The sequence below is a fragment of the Mytilus californianus genome, unplaced genomic scaffold, assembly GCF_021869535.1.
Source record: "Mytilus californianus isolate M0D057914Y unplaced genomic scaffold, xbMytCali1.0.p SCAF_2, whole genome shotgun sequence".
In the NCBI taxonomy this organism is placed as follows: Eukaryota; Metazoa; Mollusca; class Bivalvia; order Mytilida; family Mytilidae; genus Mytilus; species Mytilus californianus.
Window position 1 is genome coordinate 42,953,446 of NW_026262668.1, and position 11,995 is coordinate 42,965,440.

Genomic DNA, 11,995 nt, shown 5'->3' on the forward strand with positions numbered 1-11,995 from the left:
ATATCGGGCCTTATTTAAAAAACAGTTTAATGTTGATATGCATGTTAAACTTAAACCATGTAAATGGATTAATTTAACACTAATATAAAAAAAAACAAGGATAATTACTAGTAATCAAGTGACAAAAAATGTGAAAACTAGAAAACTAGAAAAAATCAAACGTTTTAAAATCAAGCAGTGTGAAATTTTTATATTTTCGAATATCATGACTAGATACAACATTCTTGTATGTTGGTCGATATTTGTTCAGCTGATAAGAAAACCATTACATATCTAGAAGATATCTGTCTTACGATTACTTACCAGATTGTATGTATAGCAAAGATGAGGTCTGTAATAACCGTAGTTGGTCTTCTTGCAAGTATAATTTTGGTAAGATCTTTTATTTCGACAGTTTTATCTATTTATATTTTTATGTTAATCATTACATGTAATTGAAAACAGATGTTGGGTTTCCTTCAATGAGACAGCAGCCAAATGACATAAAGAGAGCGACATCTATCGGTCAATATAATTACAATCGCGTATGTCAAGTTCTAATTTCTCTACGAGTCTAGAAAATTTGAAATCTTGAATGAAGACTATCTGCTATCAACACCAATTCCCTTTCGAACAAAAAAACGTCTAAGGTATGGCCATGACAGTTATTGGCGAGGTTCCGGACATGGAACACGCATACTTGTGATGTGTGGTAAAACTAGTTTTCTGAGCACTCGCACGATTTACAATCAGTACATAAGAGGCGCTTTCCTCTAAAATTATCCCATAAAAAATGCTTGGATTTGATACAAGAATCCTCACCGTGCTGGTATTAAAATTTCTTTTAAAACTGTTAGCGACTATACTTCGTTGTACATTTCATACAGCAACTTCATAAACAGTAAAATAAAACAATCTTGTGCTATACAAAAACTATCACGAAGAATTAAAGACGGATAAATAATCAATAAATAAGCGTATTCGTTCTTCAGAATGGTGATATTAGTTTGGAGAAATGCAGTAGACTGTTGGCTAATTTACGTGTACTAATATTATAATATGTCTGCACATGTGACAACTTTACGACAGAGGTTCTCCATCAGATAACTCGTGGTTATACAGGACTAACACCATAATTTATATATACACTTCGTCTCAAATTTAGCCTAACATTGTTAGATTCTGCAAATTTGTGTTGGCACATGTTTGTTCTTGCCTAGGCGGGATTCGAACCCTGCTTCTGTGACATTTTGGCAACATCGCCTGGATTCTGCAAATTTGCGTATGCACATGTTTGTTCTTGCCTAGGCGGGATTCGAACCCTGCTTCTGTGACATGTTGGCAACATCGCCTGGACTGTGACCATTCGACCAACTAGGCTATATAAAAATATAGATTTCGTAAGTCGAATAATGCCTTTTTTCGTCGACTTTATCTAGAGTTGAAACACAGTAAATGATGTATAATAGCAAGTAGACGGTGTACCTTTCGTCCCAAATCCAGCCATATATATGGGTTGAAGACACCCGATTGGTTTTTTTTTGCCTAATTATACATGCATTTTCTTAAACAGGCGACCAATGCTGCCATGACTACAAAGCATCCTCATGGTCACCATTCAGTTACGGGTTTATCGTTCTATTACGACATGAGTTCTGTGAGTTTTGTTTTGTTATTTTGATGAGCTTAGGGTTTTAACTTTTAAGGTTTCACGATTGCATCACGTTTAACTTAAAACTCGTTTGCGTGCCAGAAATTCAAATAATCTAAAGAGTTAATGTTTATTTTACTTTTTATATTAACTTGTTTTTATAAAATTATTTCAACAAATTTAAAAATATTGAAAGAATGGACTGGCCCGTGCTAATCATTGTCAAACAGATATTCTTATGATAGAAAAATGAGGAGATATGGTATGATTGCGAATGAGACAACTATTCATCAGAGTCCAAATGAAATTGATGTAAGCAACACGAGATACGGCCTTCAACAATGAGCTAAACTTATACCGTATAGTCAGCTATAAAAGGCCTCGACATGACAAAATGTGGAATAATTCATCGAGAAAACCAAAGGCCTCATTTAAACAAAAACAAATATGACAAACAGCAACCAACGACAACCACTGGCTTACAGGCACATAAAAAATATGGCGTGTTTATACATGTTTGTGAGCGCTCTAACCTGGGACAGTGATGTAACATCACAAAATATATGAACAAATCATAAAAAAATCAGTGGGGAATGCCTTAACTCATCAGATCGGCATGAAGCAAAAAAAAAAAACTAACATAAAGACAACACACAAAGTACTGATCTAAGTGCACTCGTATTTACTGAAAGCTAATTTAATGCCAATTACAAATAATGAATAGTACAAAGTAAATCAAGTTCTTCCAGAGTAAAGTATCAATCAGTACACAGCCATCCGATATATAGTGTAAAAGATGTCATTAACAGTCTGAGAAAAGCATGACCGTGTGCAATGCCAACATATAAATACATAATACGACATGATGACTTTTTAAATGTAAAGCAATTCATATGAAGTTATGTTTAAAATCAAAATAAATTCAATAATAGGACTTATAAAAACAATATTCAAAGATATTACTACGGTGTTAAAACGATAACCTTTAATGATAAGGTTGATTTTTTTCCATATATAGACCATTTTGATCACAAAAATCGTGAAAAGAAAAGGACGATTTGTTAACAAAAAATGATCAGCTTTTAAAAATCGAACTGTTTTCTCAAAGAAAAAGATGTCGTATTTTATGAAAAAATTCTGCTACACACGTGATCTCATTTATTTTGGAGTTCGTGCGATTTCCATTGTTTTCTCTTCTATGTTTTGGAAAAACATTACGTATGCATTAAAAAAAAACACCAAAAATAACCAATATAGCAGCCGAGGTAAATACTTCGTTGTTGTTGCTCATCTTGAAAGTTGCAAGAAGGACTTCAAAGAAAAAACTTAAACGAAAATATGCAGAGATGTGTGGTTTCTCACAGCTGCTTTAAAGAAACCATAAACTTGAAAGTAGCGTGCGACATATACATATACAAATATTTTTGCACATATATAACAATAACGATCGGGAAAGAGTATGGAACGCCATGGCTGTCTTCTGATGTTGATTGTTTAATATGTTCGGTGTTTTATGCATTATGTTCAGTAGTATTTATATTATGTTCAGTAGTTTTGACATTATGTTCAGTAGTTTTGACATTATGTTCAGTAGTTTTTACATTATATTCGGTGCTTTGGTTATTATGTTCAGTAGTTTCATTATTATATGCAGTGGTATTTAAATTATGTTCGGTACTTCTGACGTTATATTCAGTGCATTTTTCATTATGTTCAGTACTTTCGACATTATGTTCAGTAGATTCAATATTATTTGCAGTACATTATGTATTACCTTCAGTGGTCCCGGTTTCTTTATATTCGGTGGATTATTCATTATGTTCTGTAACAGCATCAGTATTATACTCGGTTCAATGAACTATGTGTTCAGTGGTTAACTTGTATCATTATGATGATGTAGTAAAAGTCGGGAAATCAATAACATTAAGTATTAAAAATGCTACCATTACTCTTCTGTAATAAATGGAAGCTTTAAGGTTACTTCAAATTTCAAATGAGGTACATAAGAAAACATTTAAAATATAAATTATTATTTTTAGTAGAAACTTGAAATTTTCTTGCAATGCTAGGCGGTGTTCTCGTAGAAGTGAGAAATAAAGTGCAGGTTCCAGTCTGGCTCGGTGAGGAAGTAAAGAATCAGATCTACTCTAACATCGTTAGGTTCATTTTCTAGGCATTATATATATATATATAAATCTTTATACATTGTTTTCCTCTAAAAAAACGAAATGCAAACAAATAATCAGAATTGAAAGTCGAATGATGATTAAATGTAACAATAACGTTAGAAATATGAAAACTTTTTATTTTAAACAAATCTTGTTTAAATGTTTTATTGTTAAAAAGTGAACGTACCGGTATATATGTATATATAAGTTTCATTCTATTCTAGCCTGTTGTCATTTTCTTGATTTTGTTCTAAATGATATAGCTCTTACATGTCTCTGGATAAAAATAATTGAAATATAATTAATTACATTGGCAATTTAATTGTAATGTAATTAATTACATTTGAAAATCAATGTAATTGTGACGTAATTAATTACATTTAAAAATCAATGTAATTGAAATGTAATTATTTACTTCGGCTTGTAATTGACCCCAGGTCTGCTTCATTGTGGCAATGATTTGGTCATTCTTAATCGTGGCAATGATTTAAGCATACTTCATCATGGCATTGCCGAGACAGCGTACACTTAAAACAGCTTTTTGAAGAATAATTTACATGTACATTTATTTTAACTCAAACAAATATGGGTCCTTTATTTAGGATGTTTTCTACGAGGCCCGTGTCGGGCCCATATGGGCTGAATATATATACATAATAGAAAAAGAACGGATATGGTGAAACGTAACAAGGTCAAATGCCCCAGCATATAACATAAATACAAAATAGTAAATTTTCAGAGATCACCCTAAAGGTCTTCGATAAACGAAAACACACCTTGAAGTGAGCTCTGGAAGGCCCAAACAACAAAGTTATATTTAATCCGCGGTTACTGAGCGATAAACTAGTTTTATCAATCAATCAATAGGAAATGTATTGATAAAGCAACCTTGGAGAATTGTAAGAAACTAGACAGCATTTCGAATAGGTCTCATTTCTAATGGAATCGCAATTTACGCATTTTCACAAAAAATCGTAAGTGTAAAGCAGTCGTAAGTTACGACGTCACAATACTTAGATCTTTTATGACGTCATATAACATTCGACTATTTTTACCATAACGATTTTTTGTGAACAGCAGGCCCCTAAGGCAAAGAAAAATGTATGTTTAGGGTTACACTGGAAGTATAAATGGGATAGGTAGCTATGCATTTATCCGGTCGTTCACTGTCGATTTATTCAACTTCCCTACAACCTCTTTATTTTTAGACGTATAATTAACCATTTGAAGTTTTGTTAGAAATGAAAACCCTACGAGATTTATATAAATAGTCATCAATCCAAGAAAGGATATACTAGTATGAAGGGGAGTGTTGAGTACCAATTGGAAGAGCTGTCTCCAGATATCTCAAGCAGGCCCGGGCGGATCCAAATATTTTCGAAAAACGGGGATGTGGTTCCGATCAAGAAACTTATATAAAGAAAGAGTGTTCCATGCTGTTATTTTCCGCTGTGTTTTGGCCAAATCTTAGAACAAAACGGTAGCCCAACCCCCAAACAATCCTGATGTATCACCCGCTATATCGTGCATTTATAAAAATGGAACCTTTCCTTGAACAAGACCGACATGCTAGAATGAAACGTTTTATTATTTAATATTTTACGGTCATATTAGACATTTTTATCTTATATCCCTCTGAGCGAAAAAAAAGCCCGCCGTATCAAACAAACTAAAAACCGGCAGCTAAGTTGAAATGAAATTAATCTTAACATATTTTAGTACGGTTGATGACAAATAAAAATAAAATTTGCTTAGACGATGGCACATATATACATGTAGTAATTTTGATAGTGCATTTTTTTTAGGAATGGTGACAGTCTATAGACTGGTGATATTGCTTTTTGTAATATCAATTAGTTTGGCTATGTGGCCACGTGTTATGATAATAGAGCTGAAGGTGCTCCAGGGCTTTAAAAGTGTATGACTAATGTTTCCTGCACCAGACCTAATTGTTGAAATTATTTTCTAAGACTTTAGCGTTTATGTTAATGTACGCGTCTCTGGTCTCTGGAACTAGGTGCCCAGAAACTAAACGCTTTTTACATGACACATAGGTGTCTATGCGACAATTTGTAGCTTATCAACTGAGAAATGATTGTAGCTAGTTGAAAGGTACATGTACACAAATGTATCTTAGGACAGAATTCATTTGTCCATGAAGAAAACGTCCGTCAAAAATATCCGCGTTCGTTTTTTTTCGACAATTTCGGTTATTGATTTCCCGACTTTTACTGCATCATCATAATGATACAACCACTGAACATATAGTTCATTGAACCGAGTATAATACTGATGCTTTTAATGAACATAATGAATAATCCACCGAATATAAAGAAACCGGGACCACTGAAGGTAATACATAATGTACTGCAAACAATATTGAATCTACTGAACATAATGTCGAAAGTACTGAACATAATGAAAAATGCACTGAATATAACGTCAGAAGTACCGAACATAATTTAAATACCACTGCATATAATAATGAAACTACTGAACATAATAATCAAAGCACCGAATATAATGTAAAAACTACTGAACATAATGTCAAAACTACTGAACATAATGTCAAAACTACTGAACATAATGTCAAAACTACTGAACATAATATAAATACTACTGAACATAATGCATAAAGCACCGAACATATTAAACAATCAACATCAGAAGACAGTCATAAAAGAGACACAGGAAAAATATAACATTCATCAATAAAAGTCAAGGAATTCAATTGTTAACATATGTGTATTATGCAAGGGTTTTTTTTACAAATGAGTTTACAAATATGTTGCCACACTTGTACATGTTTAGTGCGAGAAGATTTAAAACAATTATGACAGTGAAACATGACATGTTTATACCTTAGAACAATATGGTGATGAAGAAAGATGGATACTGTTATTTCATGGTTTTAACGCCAGACCAAGAATCAAGTGTAAAGAGTCAAGATGGGTTAAGGTTAATTGAGGTAAATCACGTTTATCATTCGTGGGATACCAATTTTTGCGGATTTCGTAAGTATACGTGAACCACGAATTTAAATGTTCAACGAAGTACAAATTATTTTTTGGTAAAACCACGATATCAAATATCCACGAAACTATAATGTTTCTCTATCCACGAAAACAAATGAATCCACAGTATATCAAAATGGATTTTCTTCAACGGCATTTGTTACTTTGCTGTAAAATTTAGTACATGCGCGATGAGACATACGTGGGAAAATCTATTGATACGATTAAGTTTGGTTGCTGTATTAATATTTTTTTTTCTAATATTGGCTAAAAGACCATCCTTATTTAATTTCGTTTAATGCAAGAGTGGTTTAAAATCACATGTCAACGACTTGAAAACGAAATTATCAATTACTGTTACTTATCGCTGTTTGTACAATTCTTATTAATTAAAGCAGTTCGGATTGTGGAATCTTTAAGATATAATTCAAAAACAGAAAGGGTCAAAAGTATGTAATTTACTAATAAAAGTATGGTAAGAAATTAAAGGAGTAGGCCCGGTAAGACCGCATTTAAAAAAATTGTTAAAAATGTAAACTTTTAGCTATTTATTGGAAAGAAAAATACTTTCTTTACATAAATATGGGCTGTTTTTTGACATTACACTGCACATGCATCAGTTACTATCATCATTAATTCATGCAAAATTACTGAAATCTTCACAATTTTAGTATTTGTGTTAATTTCAGACGGTTTTTGTCTAAAATGGAAGTGGCCGCACTTGTGTTCAGTCTTAACATTTAAATATATGTTGTATTTATATAATAGTTATTGAAAAACTGGTCATTATCGTGATATATGGACTGCCCACAGGACAGTGGTATTAACTAAGACAGCGATAATGACTGAGCCGTCCTACGTTTATTTCATTGAGGAACCATGTTTTTAAAAATTCTCATAAATTCAAATTGTTCAAAGCAAACTCGAGTTATTGTACGAGTTCTACAGGAAAGAATGAAGACCAGTCATAGTGATAACTATAAGTCACTGCCATTCATTTAAGTGCAATTTTTTCAGTATATGAATACAAAATAAAGTTTTTTATAATTTTATAATTAACGAAAACATATGGTAAACAATTAAACAACTTCAATATAAAATTGAAAACAGGAAAATGTTTTATTAAAGAGACATCTCTCTTAACAGAGAAACCACGCCCCACCGATCATTAACATGTAAAAACAGAGAAACCACGCCCCAACGGTCATTAACATGTAAATGTCCTTTAACGACCGGTTTTCTGTTCCGTTTATTAGCTCACCTGTCCCAAAGGGCCAAGTGAGCTTTTCTCATCACTTGGCGTCCGTCGTCTGTCGTCCGTCGTCGTCGTCCGTTAACTTTTACAAAAATCTTCTCCTCTGAAACTACTGGGCCAAATTTAACCAAACTTGGCCACAATCATCACTAGGGTATCTAGTTTAAAAAATGTGTCCGATGACCCCACCTGCCAACCAAGATAGCCGACATGGCTAAAAATAGAACATAGGGGTAATGTTGGCTTATATCTCTGAAACTAAAATGTTCATCAGGTTAAGATCTATCTGCCCTGAAATTTTCAGATGAATCAAACAACCCGTTGTTGGGTTGCTGCCCCTGAATTAGTAATTTTAAGGAAATTTTGCAGTTTTTGGTTATTATCTTGAATATTATTATGGATAGAGATAAAGTGTAAACAGCAATAATGTTCTGCAAAGTAAGATCTACAAATAAGTCAACCAATTGGCCCCATTAGAAGTTATTACCCTTTAAAGTCAATTTTAACAATTATTCGTAAGTTTTTGTAATCTTTTACAAAAATCTTCTCTCCTGAAACAACTGAGACAAATTTAACCAAACTTGGCCACAATCCTCACTAGGGTATCTAGTTTAAAAATGTGTCCGATGACCCTGCCTGCCAACCAACATGTCAGACATGGTTAAAATAGAACTTAGGGGGAAAATGCAGTTTTTGACTTATATCTCTGAAACTAAAGCAAATGTATAACGGTTGCATTATTTCATGCATCAATTGTAAATAAAAATATCAGGTAAGCGACACAGGCTCCTTGGAGCCTCTAGTTTCTGTTAATGACCGATGGAAATTATTACTGAAGAATAAAGAATGTCATGTGGCCCCTTGTTATCCAATAAGAGAAGCTAATTCTTAAACGATATGAAATAATTGATGATAATACATAACATATATAAAGGTTGAGACTGAACACGAATGCGGCCACTTCCTTTTTAGACAAAAACCATCTGAAAAGTGACGTTTTGTGGCATATTTGATAGATTTTTCATATATAAGCTTGAATTTAGGCGTCTTTAATAACTAAATCAGTTCAAACCTTTTACAAAAACTAATTGAATCGACTGAAGAATTAGATGTACTTCAAATTTTAGGCCAAAATAAGCCCTTATCGGACCATCTCCTTTATTCTAAGACCACCAGGTTGTTGACATAAACTAATTTATCCTGGTAAAAGTTTTTTTAAGAAAGTTAATTACTAGTTTAAACTATTCCTTTTCACATATTTCAGTTAAAATAGAAACAAAATGGTCGTATCAGTTTAAAATCCAATTGAAAACAAAAATGTACTTATTCAATAGAAAAAAAAGGATATGGGGTATCCATCCATGACATAAAATCAGTACATGCAACGCAAAAAAACATACAAAAAGCAAAGGAAAAGCGCTTTTATTGCTGTTCTTTATCTCAAACTCACAGCGAGGCCTTTAACACGGAGCAAAAACAATCTCCCACCTCACTGCAAGTTTAAGACGGCCCCTAGCACCGGTTTGAGCGGAATTATTTGTATAGAATTGGGCAATTTTGATTTTGTTTCAAATTAGTTATTATTAAGGCCCATTTGCAGATCAGGCATAAATTTGTAAACTCGTGTATAAAGATAAAAAAAAAAAACACCTTAGGTACACGGCGCGGCTAGGGAGGCTTTTTAAGGTAAAGTTAGGTTGTAATATAAGTCTGCATCCATTCAGGTCACTTTTGTGATTCCGTACCCCGTTCTTTATGTAATTTCTATTCTATACGGCGGACTTTCGGGAAATTGATATTTCCATTTGTGTTGTTTTTGATATGCATATATATAGTACAGATAATACTTATATTTTCTCGCGGTTCGAAAGTAAAGCGGGAAAATATGGTATTGACGTTATGGGTAATAATATGTGTATGGTGAAATCAGAGGGGTCGATTTAGATCCGGATATTTATGCATGTTCGAGTCGTTTGTCTTTTTCTAGCTGCCGTTCGTACAGGCATGACTTATCTATACACATGTATATATAGTTGAGGTCCGAACACCTTTTTCCTGGAATAGACTTGTTCATTGTCATAACATCTTGTATGTTCATGCTTCTCGACCAATGAAGTATTGTTTGAGTACGTCCAAAATGAAAGTTTTCCTTAAAATCAATTTGGATGAAAAAGAGTCATACATTTTTACCTTGCTTGAGATTCAATCTGTTAAGTTACCTCACTATTAAATTTATATAATTTCTGCAAAATTATTTTCTTAAAACACATTAAAAGACAAAAAAACAAAAACAAAACCAGACAAAATAATTCATATAATTGTTGAAAGCTACAAGATATACTTTGCGCCCATTTAGAATAGAAATCATATTATTAAATCATTGATTTCTATTTCTTACAGGTTAGCATGTTGACTTTACATACCACGGCTGCTCATCTTGGAATGACAGGAACAGACCATGCCCATCTGTCACACTACATATACTCTCATTTCTGTAAAAACGAGCCTTTGATCAAGCTTGTTGAATAAAAAATGCAAGAAAACGTACTTTGGAATTCGAATGATTGTAGATTTGAAAATAAGTTGAACCATGTCTTTTAATTCTAGGGAAAAAAATATATGATATAGCCTGGGATCCCAACTCATTTCTGAGCAGCTATGCGAAGCTTACATTTAGCCGAAATCTCATGTTGTTTCGGGTGACAGTCTACAAAAAGCACTGGCAAGAAGAAAATGTGCTTCCACCGTTCTTAGTTCTTCTTTCTAAGAGTTGATTTAAAGTCTCAAAATATGAAAACCTTTCACAATAAATCAATCAACATTAGCTGGATTGGACTTTTTAACGATTATTGCAATCCATTGGTGAACAGATTATCCTTTTCCGTGCAACACATTGACACATCCTAATTTTTGGGAGTTCGCATTGTCCTAGTTTATTAGCTTAATGGTGGCAATACAAAGTCAGGAAACAAACTTAAAATTGGCATTCATAATTTTAACCAGGCTCTTTCCCTTGCTTTCTTAAAATAACGCTTACTATAAAAATAAGGAGATGAGGTATGATTGCCAATGAGACAACTATCCACCAAAGTTCAAATAAAGTGTCTTACTGTTTGTGTCATATATGTGAATATGTATGTTCCTAAGATTTGCTTTCCAATAGTTAAAATGGTGAAATATCATTTCGCTTTGTTGTTACCAAGGCAACACTCTGCATTCAATTGATATAAAATATTGCAAAAAAAAGTTGGTGGGGGGGGGGGGGTTAAAATGCCACAAGTGTCCCCAAAATTTGGTCCAAAGTAGAATTTCAATCCATTTGAGTGATACCTTTTCCGAAACCTTTGACATTTATCTATCAAGAGATCAAGTAAAAATCCATGCACGTCACCCATTTTCTCGTAAAATTGCATCGCACAGTTCTAGCCAAAGATATTTGATTTCTGGACGGTACGGATATGAAAACAATCAAACAGAAAATGGTCAATAAAACATGCAAAAAACATTCTTGATAATCATATAAACCCACTGAGGTGGACTATATTATTCTTTAGCTATTATCGTTAAATCAATTATATTGCACAATAACTTTCATATTTGAAAATTTCACAGGGGCCAAATGTGACCTGTGCATTGCTACTTTACGTGTTGTTTGTTGTAAAGAAAACACCGTACAATATGAATCCCGTGCATACGAAATATTTCTCCAAAAAACCTTCATCAGGTACACTTGAGACCAAAAGTTTCGATAGACACAAAAAAGCCCTTTAGAGCATACAATCCAAAAGAGCATCAATTAACAGCCAATTGGTATCTTCTGCCTCTTTTTTAATCATTACCCAACAAGGTAGATTCTAAAAGTGGGTCAACTTGGATTAAGGGCGGGAAACGTAAATCGAACGAGGTTGCGTACATAATACACGGCCAA

At 33.2% G+C, this 11,995-nt stretch overlaps 1 protein-coding gene across 1 annotated transcript; it reads left to right on the plus strand.

Moving 5' to 3' along the window:
• Window positions 1-300: 300 nt before the first annotated feature.
• Window positions 301-10,811, plus strand: LOC127728783 (uncharacterized). The gene is made up of 4 exons (XM_052236399.1): window positions 301-372; window positions 1,553-1,636; window positions 6,665-6,766; window positions 10,468-10,811. The coding sequence occupies exons 1-4, from the start codon at window positions 325-327 to the stop codon at window positions 10,594-10,596; spliced, it is 363 nt and encodes a 120-aa protein (XP_052092359.1). The 5' UTR covers window positions 301-324; the 3' UTR covers window positions 10,597-10,811.
• Window positions 10,812-11,995: the final 1,184 nt, after the last annotated feature.